The sequence below is a fragment of the Meles meles genome, chromosome 7, assembly GCF_922984935.1.
Source record: "Meles meles chromosome 7, mMelMel3.1 paternal haplotype, whole genome shotgun sequence".
NCBI lineage: Eukaryota > Metazoa > Chordata > Mammalia > Carnivora > Mustelidae > Meles > Meles meles.
Genome location: NC_060072.1, coordinates 36285550 through 36305379, shown reverse-complemented (window position 1 = coordinate 36305379; position 19830 = coordinate 36285550). Strand labels below are relative to the sequence as shown.

At 37.8% G+C, this 19830-nt stretch overlaps 1 protein-coding gene across 2 annotated transcripts in view; it reads left to right on the top strand.

Annotated features, from left to right (window-relative positions):
- TMTC2 (transmembrane O-mannosyltransferase targeting cadherins 2) overlaps positions 1-19830 on the top strand; it is a 434663-nt gene that overhangs the window by 255972 nt on the left and 158861 nt on the right. For both annotated transcript variants that reach the window (XM_046013513.1, XM_046013514.1), the window contains 3 exons: positions 17111-17196; positions 17675-17859; positions 18965-19043. In XM_046013513.1, coding sequence (XP_045869469.1) covers positions 17111-17196; positions 17675-17859; positions 18965-19043 — 350 coding nt within the window. The remainder of the gene's footprint in view (positions 1-17110; positions 17197-17674; positions 17860-18964; positions 19044-19830) is intronic.

Genomic DNA, 19830 nt, shown 5'->3' with positions numbered 1-19830 from the left:
TGTGGAAGTGATAAGAAACTCAAAAGAACATTAAACTTGCTAAAATTGTCTTACAAAAAAGAAGTCCATAGTTGTGTAGCCTCAAGGATCATAGGAGAGTTTCATGAAGGACTATTTACTTGCCACAATACTCTGTCAGCAGGAGAGAGTGGGGAGGAAGAGTAAGGGAGAACACGGTCCCTCTTCTTGAGGGCCTTTTCTAAGAGGGACCCAGACCACTGCTTTCATCTCATTGGACAGAGCTTACTCACATTATCAAGACTGGCTTTCTGATTGGTCGTGGTTCTTTTTGTAAGGTCAGTGGTCAGTACGTATTAGATACCTAATTTCCGAGAGCTCTGTGTCAGTCTAAACCTTGGAATTAATGCAGTTGATTCAAGTAGTAGTAACTTACCCATTTTATTAACCAAGTTTATCTTTTCAACGGATCATTTTCATAAAGGCAAAAGCGAAATGGAATTTTATAAAAATTGAAAAGAAAAAGCACTTTTGTCAGTGCATCTGAGCAAATTGTCAGTTGCTCTTTATAATAATATTGCCCTCTATATAGATTCCATTTATTGGTGGTATAGTCACTTTGAGATTTCTGCTTGATATATATTTTATCAAGCAAGATGTAGAAACATTTGTGTATATGAACATGACACGCTCTGTCACTTCTATTTGATAATAGAGATGAAAGATTTATTTTTCCAAGTGTCCTATTATAAACATAGCCTAGGGGCACCTGGGGTGGCTCAGTGGGTTAAAGCCTCTGCTTTTGGCTCAGGTCATGATCCCGGGCTCCTGGGATCGAGCCCCGCATCGGGCGCTCTGCTCGGCAGGGAGCCTGCTTCCCTTCCTCTCTCTCTGGCTGCCTTTCTGCCTACCTGTGATCTCTGTCTGTCAAATAAATAAATAAAATCTTTAAAAAAAAATAAAAAACATAGCCTAAAACTAAGCGTAAGTCTAGAATAATAATAAAAAAAAAAAACAGAATAAATGTAATGCCATTTGACAGTTAAATTATATCAAATGTCATTATTAGAGTCATTAGCTAAATTAACAAATTTGATTAGGAAATTTGGATTTATACAAAGTTCAAATATGTCTCCAAACCAATGCTAATTTCAGTTGGGAAATTTCAAATGCGTAAATACCTTAGGATAAATCGAACATGTAAAATTTATAATTTTTATCTCTGAGGAAAAGCATCTTAGTTTCAAAGTACCTGCATGTGTTAAAGGACAGCCAAAATAAAATTCAGAAAAACATTTCAATTTAAGATGAGCATATTTTTGTTACTATAATAGTCCCAGTGGGGTACTTATCTGGGAGGGATATGTTCCAAAATCCTGCAGTGGATGCCTGAAATTGTAGTTAGTACCAGACCCTATGTTGTATTATACTTTTTTGTTATACATTTATCCCTGTAATAAAGTTTAATTTATAAATCAGGCACAGTAAGAAATTAGCAACAACAATAATAAATAGAACAGTTATAACATTATACTATAATAAAGGTTATGTGAATATGCTCTTTTTCTCTCACAGTATCTTATTGTACTGTACTCATTCTTCTTCTTGTGATGGTATGAGATGATAAAATGGCTGCCTGATGAAAGCAGGGAATGATGTAGGCCTTGGGAGGTAGTATTGGGTGACTGTGGACCTTCTGATGATTCATTGGAAGGAAGATGGTCTTTTCAGCCGTGGTTGAACATGGATGACTGAAACTACAGAAAGTAACAGCACGGATAAGGGGGGGGGGGGGGCTACTGTACTTGGGCCATAGGACTTACAAATTATTTTGTGAACCATTACTTGGTAAACATTAAGTTATCTGATTCATATGGATTACTAAGTATGTTTGCTCAGGGAATAGCTAAATGCTTTTTAAAATTTAAATTCAACTAACATACAGTATATTATTAGTTTCAGAGGTAGAAGTCAGTGATTCCTCAGTCTTTTGTAATACCCAGTGCTCATTATATCACATCCCTCCTTAATGTCCATCACTCAGTTACCTCCATCCCTCATTCCTCTCCCCTCTGGCAACACTCTCTTTCCCATGATTAATATTCTCTTATGGTTTGTTTCCCTCTCTGATTTCATCTGTTTTACTTTTCCTTCCCTTCCCTTATGATCCTCTGTTTTGTTTCTTAAAGTCCACGTGAGTGAGATCGTATGATAATTGTCTTTCTCTGATTGACTTATTTCATTTAACATAATACTTTCTAGTTCTATCCACGTCAGTGCAAATGGCAAGATTTCATTTTTTGATGGCTGAGTAATATTCCATTGTGTGTGTGTGTGTGTGTGTGTGTGTGTACACTCCATCTTCATTATCCATTCATCTGAGATGGGCATCTGGGCTTTTTCCATAATTTGTCTATTGTGAGTATTGCTGGGAATAAACAAACTATTCATTACTGAAGTATTCTCTTAATAACATAATTTTAAGTTTAAGTTGTTTTAGCTTTCCATTTTCCAGAATGTTTCCTATGTAGATTGTCATTTTATTTCTGTGAGGCCTGTCACTATTTCTGTTGGCCGATTAAAATGATATCGTTTGTCCCTTTGAGTTTTTATATGCACGGCTTGATCTGTCTGGAACTTCATTCCTGTCATTCTTGACTTTTTTTGGAACCTCACCTGATTTTCTCAGCTTGGAAAGGTATTCCTTTCATGTGTTCCCTAAAACACTTTATACTTTATTTACACTGTGCTGTGAGTGTTTGCTTGTCTATATCCACCATGAAACAGTTCATTCAAAAAATATTCATTTTTTTGTAATTGTGTTGTCAATGTTTAATATGTTCTAGGAGTGTCACAAATTATGTTTTAATGAAAGCAAAAAAAAGGAAGAACATTACTATCTCTTAGTATTTCCCTAGTTTTAAAGATGTATGACTCTATGTAAACTGCATCCTGTTTCACCCATGTTTTGTGTAAACATTAGCTTAAAAACAGCTTGTAAACATCCTGTGAACTCTTGAAGAGTACACTTTTCATCTATGGGCCTGCTTTATTAATACCAACTTTTGGGGATACCTGGGCAGCTCAGGGGGTTAAAAAGCATCTGCCTTTGGTTCAGGTCATGATCCCAGGGTCCTGGAATAGGGTCCTGGGATTGAGCATGGGCTCCTTGCTCAGTGGAGAGCCTGATTTGCCCTCTGCCTGCCATTTCCCTTGCTTGTGCTCTCTCTCTTTCTGACAAATAAATAAAATCTTTTAGAAAACACCAACTTTTCAGTATCTCAGATTTTAACCATTTTGAAAGACTTTTGTTAGAACTTGAGGTAAAAGATAACTTTGGTTGAAGGTCCGTATGCTTCTACAGTTCTATACAGAGGGTAATCTTTTACAAAAAGCCACTGACAGTTTGCTCAGATGTACTGCTAAAAGTGGGATAGGCATACTTTTTCTTTTTATTTTTTAGAAAATTCTGTTTTTAAAAAAGAAAATTCATTTCACTTTGCCTTTTTCTTTTTAAATTAACATACAATGTATTATTAGCCCTAAGGGTACAGGCCTGTGAATCATCAGTCTTATACAGTTCACAGGACTCAGCATAGCACATATCCTCCCCAGTGTCCATAACCCAGCCTCCCTATCCCTACCCCCTCACCCCCCAGCAACTCTTAGTCTGCTTCATGAGATTAAGAGTCTCTTATGGCTTGTCTCCCTCCCTGGTCCCATCTTTCATTTTTTCCCTCCCTACCCCTCTTGACTGCCCCCACCCCCGCCTCTCAAATTCTTCCTAACAGAGAGATCATATGATAGTTGTCTTTCTCTGATTGATTTATTTTGATTAGCATAATACCCTCTAGTTCCATCCACGTCATTACAAATGGCAAGATTTGGGGTTTTTGGATGGCTGCATAGTATTCCATTGTATATATATACCACTTCTTTATCCATTCATCTCTTGATGGACATCTAGGTTCTTTGCATAGTTTGGCTCTTGTAGACATTGCTGCTATAAACATTCAGGTACACATGCCCCTTTGGATCACTACATTTGTATCTTTAGGATAAATACCAAGTGGTACGATTGCTGGGTTGTAAGGTAGCTCTATTTTCAACTTTTTGAGGAACCTCCATACTTTTTTCCAGAGTGCTCACACCAGATCGCATTCCCATCAGCAGTTTAGGAGGGTTCCCTTTTCTCCACATCCTGTCAATATCTGTCATTTCCTGACTTGTTAATTTTAGCCATTCTAACTGGTGTGAGCTGGTATCTCACTGGTTCTGATTTGTGTTTCCCTGATGCCAAGTGATGTTGAGCACTTTTTCATGTCTCTGTTGGCCACTCATACGTCTTTTTTGCAAAAATGTCTGTTTATGTCTTCTGCCCATTTCTTGATTGGATTCTTTGTTTTTTGGGTGTTGAGTTTGATAAGTTCTTTATAGATTTTGGATACTAGCCCTTGATCTGATGTGTCATTTGCAAATACCTTCTCCCATTCTGTCAGTTGTCTTTTGGTTTTGTTGACTGTTTCCTTTGCTGTGCAAAAGCTTTTGATCTTGATGAAGTCCCAATGGTTCATTTTTGCCCTTGCTTCTCTTGCTTTTCACAAAGTTTCTAGGAAGAAGTTGCTGCAGCTGAGGTCAAAGAGGTTGCTGCCTATGTTCTCCTCAAGGATTTTTATGGATTCCTGTCTCACACTGAGGTCTTTCATCCATTTTGAGTCTATTTTGTGTGTGGTGTAAGAAAATGGTCCAGTTTCATTCTTCAGCCAAAAGAGGCTGTTTTTTTTTTTCCCCATTGGACATTCTTTCCTGCTTTGTCAAAGATTAGTTGACCATAGAGTTGAGGGTCTATTTCTGGGTTCTTTATTCTGTTCCATTGTGTCTCTTTTTGTGCCAGTACCATATTGTCCTGATGACGACAGCTTTGTAATAGAGCTTGAAGTCTGGAATTGTGATGCCACCAACTTTGGCTTTCTTTATCAACTTTCTTCTGGCTATTTGGGGTCTTTTCTGGTTTCATATTAATTTTAGGATTATTTGTTCCATTTCTTTGAAAAAAAAAAACAACAGATGGGATTTTGATAGGGATTGCATTAAATGTACACATTTAATTGCTTTAGGTAGCATAGACATTTTCACAATATTTGTTTTCCAGTCCAGGAGCATGGACCATTTTTCCATTTCTTTGTGTCTTCCTCAATTTCTTTCATGAGTTTTGTAGTTTTCTGTGTACAGATTCTTTGCCTCTTTGGTTAGGTTTATTTCTAGGTATCTTATGATTTTGGGTGCAATTGTAAATGGGATTGACTCCTTAATTTCTCTTTCTTTTGTCTTGCTGTTTGTGTATAGAAATGCAACAGATTTCTGTGCATTGATTTTATATCCTGACACTTTACTGAAATCCTGTATGGGTTCTAGCAGTTTTGGAGTGAGTCTGTTGGGTTTTCCACATAAAATATCATATCATCTGTAAAGAGTGAGAGTTTTGACTTCTTCTTTGCCGATTCAGATGCTTTTTATTTCTTTTTTGTTGTCTGATTGCTGAGGCTAGGACTTCTAGTACTATGTTGAATAGCAGTGGTGATAGTGGACATCCCTACTGTGTTCCTGACCTTAGGCGGAAAGCTCTCAATTTTTCCATATTGAGAATGATATTTGCTTTGGGTTTTTCATAGATGGCTATGATGATATTGGGGTTTGTGCCCTCTATCCCTACCCTTTGAAGAGTTTTGATCAAGAAAGGATGCTGTAGGGGCGCCTAGGTAGCTCAAAGCCTCTGCCTTTGGCTCAGGTCATGATCTCTGGGTTCTCAATCAAGCCTTACATTGGGCTCTCTAATCAGCAGGGAGCCTGCTTCTCCCCCACCCCCCACATGCCTCTCTGCCTACTTGTGATCTCTGTCAAATAAATAAGGTCTTAAAAAAAAAAAAAGGATGCTGTACTTTGTCAAATGCTTTTTCAGAATCTATTAAGAGTATCATTTGTTTCTTGTTGTTTCTTCTATTAACGTATTGTATCACATTGATTGATTTGCGGATGTTGAACCAACCTTGCAGCCCTGGAATAAATCCCACTTGGTCATGGTGAATAATCCTTTTAATGTACAGTTGGAACCTATTGCCTAGTATTTTGGTGAGAATTTTTGCATTTATGTTCATCAAGGATATTGGCCTATAATTCTTCTGTTTGGTCAGGTCTTTGCCTGGTTTTGGGATCAAGGTAATGCTGGCCTCATAAAATGGGATTGGAAGTTTTTCCTTCCATTTCTATTTTATGGAAAATTTCAGGAGAATAGGTATTAATTCTTTAAATGTTTGGTAGAATTCCCCTGGGAAGCTGTCTGGCTCTAGGCTCTTGTTTGTTGGGAGATGTTTGATGACTGCTTCAATCTCCTTACTGTTTATGGGTCTGTTCAAGTTTTCTATTTCTTCCTGGTTCAGTTGTGGTAGTTTGTATGTCCCCAGGAATGCATCCATTTCATCCAGATTGTCAGATTTGCTGGTGTATAGTTGCTCATCATATTTTCTTAAAATTGTTTGTATTTCTTTGGTGTTGGTTGTGATCTGTCCTGTTTCATTTATGATTTCATTTATTTGGGTCCTTTCTCTTTTCTTTTTGATAAGTCTGGCCAGGGGTTTATCAAACTTTTTAAATCTTTCAAAGATCCAGCTCCTAGTTTCGTTGATATGTTCTATTGTTTTTTGTTTCTATTTCATTGATTTCTGCTCTGCTCTTTATTATTTTTCTTCTCCTACTGGGTTTAGGCTTTCTTGGCTATTCTTCCTCCTGCTCTTTAGGTGTAGGGGTAGGTTCTGTACTTGAGATCTTTCATTTTTCTTGAGAAAGGTTTATATTGCTATGTACTTTCCTCTCAGGACCACGTTTCCTGTGTTCCAAAGATTTTGACCAATTGTGTTTTCATTTTCATTTGTTTCCATGATTTTTAAAAATTCTTCCTTAATTTCCTGGTTGATACATTCATTCTTTAGTAAGATGCTCTTTAGCTTCCATGTATTTCATTTCCTCCCAACTTTCATCTTGTGATTGAGTTGCAGCTTCAGAGCATTATCGTCTGAAAATATGCAGGGAATGATACCAGTCTGTTGGTACTGGTTGAGACCTGATTTGTGACCTAGGATGTGATATGTGATATGTTCTGGAGAATGTTCCATGTGCACTAGAGAAGAATGTGTATTCTGTTGTTTTGAGGTGGAATGTTCTGAATATATCTGTGATGTCCATCTGGTCCAGTGTGTCATCTTTTTTTTTTTTTTTTTAAGATTTTATTTATTTCTTTGACAGAGAAAGACACTGTGAGAGAGGTAATACAAGCTGGGGTAGTGGGAGAGGGAGAAGCAGGCTTCCTGCCGAGAAATGAGCCCGATGCAGGACTAGATCCCAGGACCCTGGGATTACGACCTGAGCCAAAGACAGATGCTTAACGACTGAGCCACCCAGTTGGCCCCCAGTGTGTTATTTAAACCCTTTATTTCATTACTGATCTTTTGCTTAAGTGATCTATCTGTCCATTTCAGTGAAGAGCGGGTGTTATAGTCCCCTACTATTATTGTATTATTTTCAATGTTTCTTTGATTTTGTTATTAATTGATTTGTATAATTGGCTGCTCCCATGGTAGGGGCATAGATATTTAAAATTGTTAGATCTTCTTGTTGGACATACCTTTTACGTATGATATAGTAGCCTTCCTCATCTCCTATTATGGTCTTTTGGCTTAAAATATAATTTATCTCATATAAGGATTGCCACCCCAGGTTTCTTTTGATGTCCATCAGCATGGTAAATTGTTTTCCACCCCCTCTCTTTAAATCTGGAGGTGTCTTTGTGTCTAAAATGAGTTTCTTGTAGAGAGCATATTGATGGGTTTTTTTGTTTGTTTTTTTTTTTTTTTTATCCATTCTGATATCCTGGGTCTTTTGATTGGGGTAATTAGCCCATTTACATTCAGTATAACTCTTTAAAGATAGGAATTTAGTTCCATTGTATTACCTGTAAGGTGACTGTTATTGTGGATTGTCCTCTCTGATCTGTTTCTTTTAGCCTCTCTTTGCTTAGAGGACCCCTTTCAATATTTCTTGTAGGGCTGGTTTGGTGTTTGCAAGTTCTTTTCGTTTTTGTTTGTCCTGGTAGATTTTTATCTCTCCTTCTATTTTCAGTGATAGCTTAGCTGGATATAGTATTCTTGGCTGCATGTTTTTCTCTTTTAATGATCTGAATAAATCATGTCAGTCCTTTCTGGCCTGCCAGGGTTCTGTGGATAGGTCCGCTTCTAATCTATCTACCATTGTATGTTATAGACCTCTTGTCCTGAGCTGCTTTCGGGATTTTCTTTTTGCACTAAGTCTTGTAAGTTTTACTATTAGATGACAGTGTGTGGACCTATCTTTATTGATTTTTGAGTGGGATTATCTATGTCTCCTGGAACTTGATGATTGTTCCCTTTGCCATATAAGGAAATTCTCTACTATAATTTGCTCCAATATAACTTCTGGCCCTCTCTTTCGTTCTTCTTCTGGGATTCCAATTATTCTAATATTGTTTCATTTTATTCTATCACTTATCTCTCAAATTCTCCACTCGTGGTCCAATAGTTGTTTATCTCTCTTTTGCTCAGCTTCTTTACTCTCCGTCACTTGGTCTTCTGTATCACTAATTCTCTCCTGCCTCATTTATCCTAGCAGTAAGTGCCTCCATTTTTTATTGTACCTCGTTAATAGCTTCTTTAATTTCAACTTGGTTAGATTTTAATTCTTTTATTTCTCCAGAAAGGGATTTTATTTCTCCAGAAAGGGATTTTATTTCTCCAGAAAGGGATTTTCTAGTATCTTGCATGCTTTTTTTGAGCCCAGCTAGCACCTTGATAATTGTCATTCTGAATTCTAGTTCTGGTATCTTATTAATCTCTGTATTGCTTAGCCATCGATACTGCCTCTTGATCTTTTTTGTTTCTTTGTTTGTTTTTTGTGGTGAAATTTTTCTGCTCGTCAGTTTATTCAGATAAGAATAGATGAATGAGAGAATAAAATACTAAATGGGTAGCAACGGCCCCAGAAAAATAAACACTAACCAAATTGCAAGAGACCCAAAACTGTGGGGAGAAGAAAGGAGGAAAAACTGTGTGTGTGTGTGTGTGTGTATGAATATATGGATATATGTTAGATTGGTGAATAGAATACTTGAATTTGGTGTGTTTTGTCTGTTAGAATAAGCTACAACCCAAAATTTTTAAAAAAGAACAACTTACGTTTATAGAAAAATAGGGGTAAACCTGATGATTGGATGGAATATGAATGTAAAGATGAAAATTTTAAAAAAGATTCTAAAAAAGGAATTGATAAGATAAGAAATTGGTTGAAAAAAGAAAAAAAAGTAGAAAGATTGTGATCAGGCTCGAGACTGGAACAAAGTCATGTGCTAGATTTAGGGTATATTTTGATCTGTTAGAAGAAACTTTAACCCAAAATTTTAAAGAATAAAAAACCTATATCCATACAAAAAATAAGGTTAAATACAATGAAGGTATAGAATATAACAATGAAAATTTTAAAAAGATTTTTTTAAAAAGTATTGATAAGATAGTTTAAACAGTTTAAAATAGGTAAGAGGAAAAATTTTTAAAAATAGAATTAAGAAAAAAAATGAAATTTAAAAAATGTAATGTTGAAAGACTTAAGGAATCCTGGGGGAAAAAAACATGAATTCTGTTTGTTGCTTTCCCCTAGCTCTAGAGTTCCACAGTTCTCGTTGATTGGTGAACTTGGTTCTGGCTGGATGTTTTTGTTAATCTTGTGGGGTGTGGCCTGTTACAGTGATTCCCAAATTCCTTTGCTGAACATGGAATTGCACTGACCTTGCCAGGGGTCAGACTAAGTAATCCACTTGGTTTTACTCTCTGTAGTTTTTTCTTCCCTGAATGCTTTATGTAAAGCTTTGGTGGAGAATGAAGATGACAGCTTTCCAATCACCCATCCTGTAGGAGCCAAGAGCTCAGGGCTCCACTCCTCAGTGCACCCTCAGAGAAAAGCAGTCAATCCCTTCCGTCTCCCTGGTCTCCAGTTGTACTCCAAGCTCACCCAGCTTCTGACCAAGCATTTCTATCTCTGGTACATAGCCCCATTTGGAGTCTCCAAACCCAGTAGATTCCTGCAGTGTGCTCCACACCACTCCTCCTAGGAAGAGGAAGGAGGGTGTCTCCCCAATCTTCCAGTTGTGGGGTCCCGACATAAAAAGCAGTGGTCCACCTGTGCCTTGGATCAAGGTTTAAGGTATGCCCAAGCTGAGAGCCCACGCCTTGGCTCTGTCTCTACAGCTGGCTTCCCTCCTCTGATACCTGGGGGCTCTGCTGCAGTCAGACACCCCTGATCTTTCTGTGAACCTGAGGGTCCTGAGACCACACTGTCTCTGTGAGGTCTCCACCCCCTAATTAGCCAGGAGTGAAGTCCCCCAGTGGAGCAGACTTCTTAAAGTTTCAATTTTGTGCTCTGCTACTCTACCACTTGCCGGAAGCCAGCCTCTTCCCCTGCATTCTGTCTTCCTATATATCACCTCGGATTCACTTCTGCACACATCCTACCTTCCCAAAAGTGGTTGGTTTTCTGTTCCTAGAGTTGTTGCTCTTTTTCTCTTCAATCTCCTATTGAGTTTGTAGGTGGTCAGATTGGTTTGATAGCTATCTAGCTGAATTCCTGGGACCAGATGAAATTTAGGTCTCCTACTCCTTGGCCATGTTGCTCCTCCCTTGTCCCTTTATTTATTTATTTATTTATTTTAAGATTTTATTTATTTATTTGACAGAGAGAGATCACATGTAGGCAGAGTGTCAGGCAGAGAGACAGAGGTGGGGTAGCAGGCTCCCTGCTAAGCAGAGGCCTGATGCAGGGCTCAATCCCAGGACCCTGAGACCATGTACTGAGCCAAAGGCAGAGGCTTACCCCACTAAGCCACCCAGGCGCCCCAGTTCCTTTTGCCTTTTTGTAAAGAATAAAGTAGAAATGATGATAAATTAGGTTTTTATTGTAACATAATTAGATTTTTGTAGCTTGATTAGTAATTTTCTATAATCTTTGCAGAGTTCATTATCTGATTGGCAGGGACATAGAGATAAGGTCTGAAGAAATGTGTTGCTGTTAGTACATTTGAGATACAAAATGTGGTATCTTAACTTAAACACTATTGGTATTTGGGGCCAGAAAATTCTTTATTTTGGGGCTGTCTTATGTGTTCTAACATGTTTACATATTTAGCAGCATCCCTGGCCTCTACCCACTTAGATGCCAGTAGAATTCACCCAGTTATGACAACTTAAATGTCTCCAAACATTGCCGACATTCCCTTGGGTACAGGATGGGGAGGACAAAAGTCATCACTGAATGAGAAACACGGTGCTAAATAAATGTTCCCTGTCTATCGCTGTCAATATTTAGAATTAGCTAGGCGTTTGTATGCCTATTTACATTTAATATTTGCATTTAAGTCAGCCCAACCCTCTGTTATCATGGATTTGACTGGTTTTCATTTATCAAGTGTCTAGGTTATTGTGATTCTTTAAAAATGACATTTTAGGTAAAGACAGCATTGTTGGGGAGACTGGCATAAAGATGGGCAAAACTTCCACAGAGGAAAAAAAATTGTACATACTCAATGGTAATTCCTAGAATATGTGATCAAAATCAGATTAAAAGTAGTTGAAAGGATAAAGGGAGGGCATTTTGTTGTTTTATGTGTGTGTGGCTTTTTTTTTAAAATATTATGTTCTAAAATTTAACTGTTAGAATGAATAATACTTTATAGACCCAGATGTGCTTTCTTCCTTTGACTGAAACAATATTTATTCTCTCTGCTTCCCCAATTTGTATTCTTCTTCACTGGGTGCTTAATTTTCATTGTTTCTCAAGGATAAATCACAGGGGAAGAAATATGAAAAGTTAAATATTTTCTTCTATTAAAAAATAGTATAATATATCCACCTCCACATACAGATGTATAAAAGTGACCCCACCACTTATTAGTCAGAGATCAGTAAGTTTGTTTTTTCCATTTCTTTCTCAACAGTCACTTCAACTTTACATTAATGGAGTTAGTTTCATTAATTATAAATCAACTTCATGTAATATGAATAAAATGATTTCTCATTAGATTGTGGCTTGATGGTATATTAAAGTGTATTTTTATTTATTTATTTTTAAAGATTTTATTTATTTATTTGACAGAGATTACAAGTAGGCAGAGAGGGAGGCAGAGAGAGAGAAAGGAGGAAGCAGGCTCCCCATTGAGCAGAAAGCCCAATGTGGGGTTTGATCCCAGGACCCTGGGATCATGACCTGAGCCAAAGGCAAAGGCTTTAATCCACTGAGCCACCCAGGCACCCCTAAAGTGTACTTTTATTTTTAATATACATAGAATCCAGAAGATTTTATTGACATTACCAGCATGTAAACAAACCCTGTCCTCAATTTTAAAGTTCTAGAAAAGCTTTGGTGTGAACGATTTATTACAGTGTAGCCTCTTTTATAATCTGATAGCTGGCCTTCTGTTATAACACACTTCTCACCAGTTGTGTGACCTTTGGCATGTTGCTGAACTTTTCTCTGAAGCTCATCGTCCGTAAAATGGGGCTAGTAATAATAGCCTTCTTCATAATGGTGATGAGTAATAAATGAATTTTATGTGATGTTCTTGACACACTGTATCAAGTAAGTTTAACTTTTGTTATTGTTAACTATAAGTATTTCAGTGTTAAGGGGTCTATTCCTCTGTCCTCTCTTCAGTAAATAAAGAATGGGTTCTGTAAATGTGACAAAAGGCAGTCACAGAAGCTTGGGTGTTAAGAGTGCTAGAACTTACCCACATTCATCCTGATCTACCGGAACCGTGTTCCATTCTCTTTCAGAGCATCAATGCAAGTTAGCGTTTTACAAAATCGGAGCATCCTAGAGTGAAAGGAGAACTAGTTCGTATGCATGTACCTCAAATGGAATTGTTTTCTCTTTACTCCTTTCGTTCTAGAAAGAGCAGGGGATTTTTTTCTCAATGAAACTGTGTTCCAGTCCTCACTTCGCCTCGTATTAGTCATAAAACCTAGAATTAGTGGGTAAATTTTCTGAACCTCTTTTCTTCCTGTGTAACATGTTGCCGATAACACTTTCTCCCACTGGCTACATGTCGCTTATCCCAAGCCTCTGCCAGTGTCACTTGGACTCTGTGAACCTTCAGTTGTCCATTTGTGAGCTGGGTCAGCATTGGTCCCCCATCCTCTAGCAGAGTAATTTCCCACACCGTTTATTTTCTTATTTGTCTCCTCTATAGATTGTGTACCCACAGGCATGTACATCTCATCTCTATCTTGTTCACATTTACAGCGTGCACATGAGGGCATAGTTGATGCTTAGTTAAAATCTCTAGCCCTGAGAAATCAGCCCCGGCAGCCCTCTAACTTGGACCGCTCCACCGTTAACTTTATTCTGATAATGGAGGGGGTGATGCTCTTACATTCAAGGAACCATGTGATATATAATCCTGGACACTTGCCGGCTGTGTCACTCCATGGGACTCCGTTCCTCTAAAGAGTCAGGCAGGCTGGACAGGATTGTCTAGTGCGGTGATCATGCTATTTATCATTTTCTCTTTGTATATATTTTTTTGAATTGGGAAATGACAGGAATATAATACATCTGTGTTGGGGAGCCCATGAGGCTGAACTTATCAGTTTGTAAGGTTTATGGTCTTTAGGCACATTGTCAGAGATATGTGCTCATCCCCTCATGTTAATTCTGTCTTGCCTAACAGCATATTTGCCCTTTAGAAATGTAATTATGTGGAGACTAATTAGTGGGCTGCTGCAGTTATTTAGGTGACAATAAAAGATAACAGAGGGCTTTGACAGAGCCATAAAGCTAAACCTTGAGAGGCAGAATAAAGAGTTATAGAAAGAAGCATCGGTGGGCTTTGAGGACTTTATAAAACATGGAATTGTGAGTATGAGCTAAAGGTCAGCAGTGATAACCAGGCTACCGATTTTAGTAAATGCAGTAAATGACAATCCTGATTGCTCAGGAGATTTTTTTCTTCCTTTGTTTATTTTATTTGTTTATCTTTTTATTTACTCTAGAGCAGGAGATGCTGTTTTCAATTTTTGGATCTGTTGATTTTGAAATTTCAGCGAGCACTGAGTTTGACGCAGCTCAGGAAGCTGTCAAAAGTAGATCTGGATGCCGGAGAGCAGTCACTCTTTCAGAATTGAGAACAGTCCATCTATACACAAATGGGTGTTGTCACATAGAGACTGTGTACGAAGAAACGAGAAGACAGAGCCCTCTGAAGCACCAGCTTCTCATAAAGGAGTGTATGAATGCTCTTCAAGGGACAACTTTTTTAGTCTCTGTAGGATGGTCCCAGGTCAAGAGAACTAGGGGAAACTGGTCTGCAAGAAGCAGAAGACATAGAGTTTCAGGAAACAAGAGGAGTTACAGTGTAACAAATACTGTAGTTGTGTGGGCCATTCATAGAAGCCCATGATTTGGGGAGGGTTGATACTTAGAGCTGGAATGGGATTTAAGACGTATATGGGATTTAAGTCACTGGACATTTATACTGTTGATTATTCTGAGAGGAAATCTGAGTCTGAGAAGAAGAAATGGTAGAGGTGGAGATAGGAAAGAGTAAAGGTTATAGAGATTTTTCTTCCTTTCTGTGCTAAAGGGCACATGAACATTCTTTTTGTATTTTTAAGGCAAAGGAAACGGTAAGGGACAAAGAGATTGAACATATTAGATAAAAAGGGGCTCATGGAAAGATTTTGATTCCCAAAGGAGGTAGAAAAAAATAGGATTAAATACCTTGATGGTATTTCTCCTCTGGTACCATTAGCCTTGTATCCTTGTTATCTGAATCTCAGTGGAAAGTGATAAAGGCAATTAAGGTGGTAGATAAGTTTCTGAAATGAGATAATGCATATAAGCTTAGTTAACTGGAAATCTAGCGTTTTATCAATAAAGTTATTATTGTGGAGAAAAGTCTTCCTTTTTTGGAATGTGTGTGAGTCTGCTTTCTCTTTAATAGTTTTACCTTTTCTTTAAAGAAGAGACTCAGGTCTTTACAAAGAGTATTGCATCCCTTTGCTCCATTAATTTTTTTTTATTAGTATTGAAGTATAGTTGACATACAGTGTTATAGTAGTTTTATGTATATATCTACTTTTGTTTTATTTTATTTTATTAAAGATTTTATTTATTTATTTGACAAAGATCACAAGTAGGCAGAGAGGCAGGCAGAGAGAGAGGAGGAAGCAGGCTCCCTGCTGAGCAGAGAGCTGGATGCGGGGCTCTATCCCAAGACACCGGGATCATGACCTGACCTGAAGGGAGAGGCTCCAACCCACTGAGCCACCCAGGCGTCCTTATATACCTACTTTTAAAGACAATTGAACATTTTCACAAACTCTTGAGTACTGCGGGAAACTTTGTTTCTAGCTGCTAAAAAGAATACTCCGCAATAAAACGTATCAGTTTCATGAACAAATTGTTGCTCAAGGGATGCCTGGATGGTTCAGTCAGTTAAGCAGCTACCTTCCGCGGGGGTCATGATCCCAGCGTCCTGGGATTGAGTCCCACATCGGACTCCTTGCTCAGTGGGGAGCCTGCTTCTCCCTCTGCCTCTGCCTGCCACTCTGCCTGCCACTCTGCCTGCCTGTTCTTGCTTTCTCTCTCTCTGAAAAATAAATAAAATCTTTAAATAAATTGTTGCTCAAAACTTTTTATAGAAATGTATATTTATATATCTACATAAGTGATATTTGATCTATTCAGGTGACTTTTAAACAACTATTAGAGTTAGTGAGGTTTGGGTGCCTGGGTGGCTTAGTCAATTTACTGTCTGACTCTGGATTTTGGCCCATGTCCTGATCTCAGAGTTGTGGGATCGAGAGCCATATCAGGCTCACAAGGTGGGCATGGTTCCTGCTCAAGATTCTCTCTGCCCACCACCTCTGCCCCCAAAAGCGAAGGAAAAGAAAAAAAAAAAAAAAGGAAGAAGTACTAGGTTAATCTTTGCTAATGATACGAGTGAGCAAACTTTAATTTTGAAATTATTTTCTTCGATATATTTTCAGTGCTGCCCATTAAATGCTAAGCTGAGTGTTATACAAATATTCTCCAGAATGATAGTTTTTATCAGGAGCCTGCTCATTTTGCAAAGGCCTCAGCAGCTGGCAAGTGGACTCTGTAGTTTGAGGTTGAGAAGAGCAGTACTCAGGCCCCATAGAGATGCCAAATGTCTATAAGATACTCACTGATTACAAGAAAATAGGCATAAGCCAAAAAGCCCCTGAGAGAGCTTTCTAAACTTAGTCCAGCTCTCTGACACTGTATTTTCATAGATATGACTACAACAGATTCTGATTAGGTCATAAGGGTGGGGTCTGGAATGATGGGTAATCCCCGTAGCCTCTGCCTAATGGGCTTCCGCAGGAGGTCCATGGGGGGGTCTGAGGGTCAGGAGGCAAAAACTTGTCTCACAACAGTGAAGTGAGATTTGCCCAGTGTTCTACAATTCAAACTTACTTGACCGAATCCAGAAACTAAGGAGATAACAATGTGGATAACCTTCAATCTTTTTCCTCTGTTCCTTTATGGCATCTGATTAAATTCTGACTCTCTTTATCCTGTTGACCCAGATTACCTTTTGCCTTTCAGGCAGTCACGGTATTTCCTCAGTAATGTGGTTAGTGAGAGAGACACCTTATGTTCTCATGTTTAAATGTGTGTGTGTGTATCACTGCCTTAGACAAGTTTCCTTTATGAACTGATGAAAAACTGTGCTTGCTTCAAGAAGAAATCCAGGTGGTTTGTCATTCCAGTGGGAGAGAAAAACTGCTGGGAAGGGAAAAGTTCACTGGGGGTACAGCGCTCTTTGAAAATACTTCTTAATACTTTCTAATGCAATATAAATGTAGCTGATACCTCTCCAGTATTTTCTCTCCCGAGGAATCATTTCCTTCTATTAAGAATTTGTTTTTATAGTACCAGCTCAGCATTTTTACAGTCCCTTTGACCATTTTTATTTTTGAAATGTAAAATACAAATTTGTGGTTTTATGGGTAGTAATACAGTCCTTTTCCAAATTTCTATTTTCCTCATGCAGAGGGTTACTTCTACAGGAGAACAGCAGGTTTGCGGAAGCATTACATTATTACAAATTGGCGATCGGAAGCAGGCCTACCCTGGCTTGTAAGTAATAATTCAAGTTCTTTGAAAGCACCTCTTTTTTTCCCCCCTTCTTTATCCACGAAAATTATCTTGGTGACTTGCAGCCTCAGAGAGAAAAAAACATGCTATTTCTCTTTGTGAAGACTTAACAATCAGATTATGAGCCTCTACCAATTACATCTCTCTCCATTTAATCAAGTTTTAATATCCATTTATCATTTTTTACTATATTAAGATAAGAAACTTTTATTCATCTAGAGTTCAAGCTGAAAATATTTTGAGCTCTTCGAGGGCAAAGACTACCCACATAGTTTTCATTGATACCTGTAGTCCTTACTGCATTGTTGGTCCTGTATATATTTGTTCCCTGAGTATTTATTTCTTGATTTTCTCATAAAATCAAAACTAATCCATAGAAACTAAGTTGGAATAAAAATAACTTTATTGTTGTCACAGGGTACATCTTCTCATTTATATTTCCCCTTCTTTCCCCCCTCAGCTGCATATTTAAACACCGGTATTATTCTCATGAATCAAGGAAAGACAGAAGAAGCTCGACGCACATTCCTCAAGTGTTCTGAGATTCCTGATGAAAACCTAAAGGACCCTCATGCACATAAGAGCTCAGTTACCAGCTGTCTCTACAACCTGGGCAAACTCTATCATGAACAGGGACACTATGAGGTCAGGCCCAAACCCCAGCCTTTTGTCTTCCCTGGTGTTGTTGGTCTGAGTCTCCATATTTTCCACCCTGAGATCTCATTGCAGAGACACTATGATCACTTCAGAAGTTAATACGAGTTTTTACTCAGATAGTTTTATGGTGAAATTCACTTGGAAAAGAACCTCTGCTAAACAAAACTTAAGATTTCTTTGCGGTGAATTTCTCAGAGCACTTGTGACTCTTCTAGAAAGGGATGTAACATGCATTGTGTCTCAAACTTATTTGCTTATTAGTCTGTTTGATTTTATGACCCAAGACAAGTTATTATTATTATCTAATTTCCAGTGTTTGGTGTTAAAAAAAATACATTATTTGTACACTCGGGTATTAAGGAAGTGATTTGGTGTTAATCCTACCCATTTATTTTCATTCTTTTTATAATAGTAATAAAATGAAAATTAATTTTATCTTTTTAAATGGGGTGAGAAGAAGAGTAATGGAGTTGGGATGTTACACAGGAAGCTAGGAGGTATGTGTACTCTTTCCCTCACAAGAAGCAAACCTGCATGGGTTTCTTCTGTAACATTTAATATTGTTCCTCCTTTCTCTCTGTCAAACCCATACTCTTACACCATATATTAAGACTGCAATATAAGGATAAAGATACTGTTTTTTAAATAATTTCATTTTATAATCTCAGTAGATCTCAGTAGCCAAAAGACTATTAGTTGCTGTTTTGTTTAGATCCTATTTGGTTGTCTGGCTCGAAGTAACTATAGAGTTTAGATGATTATGGGTAACTTCCAAATGTGATTTTTACTAGTTTTTTTTTTTTTTTTAAGCTGAATCATCTATGTGAAGTGGAAAATTTATATTTAAATAAATAAGCTTCGGCAACATTTGACTGCTTGTTCAACAAAAATTTTATATGGTCTTCTTCACTAACTGGGTTGAATATTTTCATTCATGAAATTGGGGTAGTATGACATCAAAAGGCAGCTCAATTATTTTCCTTTAATGAACCATTTAGAAATAGCAGTGAAAGATTTTGATTTTGGAAGGATGTTATTATATCATTTGTAGTGAATATCCCTGTACTTTGTCTCTTTTTGTTTCCTGAATTAGGATGCCCTTAGTGTATACAAGGAAGCAATTCAGAAAATGCCGAGGCAGTTTGCTCCACAGAGCTTGTACAACATGATGGGTAAGTGAAATGTAATACTTTAACTCATATTTAAGAAATTAAAATCTAAAAAAAAAGAAATTAAAATCTATACTTCTGTAAATAGAATTCTAATAACTCATATCCTTAATCCTCATCCACACATACAGAAAAACTTATTCACAGTTGGGTGATATACATTCAAATTTTCACAAAGCACACTTTCTTTTCTTTCTTTTTTAAAGATTTTGTTTATTTATTTGACAGACAGAGATCACAAGTAGGCAGAGAGGCAGGCAGAAAGAGAGAGGGGGAAGCAGGCTCCCTGCTGAGCAGAGAGCCTGATGCAGAGCTTGATCGCAGGATCCTGAGATCATAACCTCAGCAGAAGGCAGAGGCTTTAACACACTGAGCCACCCAGCTGCGCCTTATTATTATTTTTTTTTTTTAAGTAAACTCTACCCCCAGTGTGGGGCTCAAACTCATGTCCCAGAGATCAAGAGTAGCATGTTCTACTGACTGAGCCAGCCAGATACCCCCGACAAAGCACTTGTATCCTAACAAGAGCTAATGAAAACATATCAACATGGTAATTCTTAACAAACTGGCCAGATCCCAGAGTTGTTGCAAGGTACTCACAAACCCATTTGGGTATTGAGTATTAGTTAGACTTTAGAGATTGAAAATGGTGAATAAAGTTTTATATCTTAATAGTTTATCAAATCCATGATAATATTTAATCATGTTATTTTTTTAATCAGAAGTTTCCCCCAGGGGCGCCTGGGTGGCTCAGTGGATTAAGCTGCTGCCTTAGGCTCAGGTCATGATC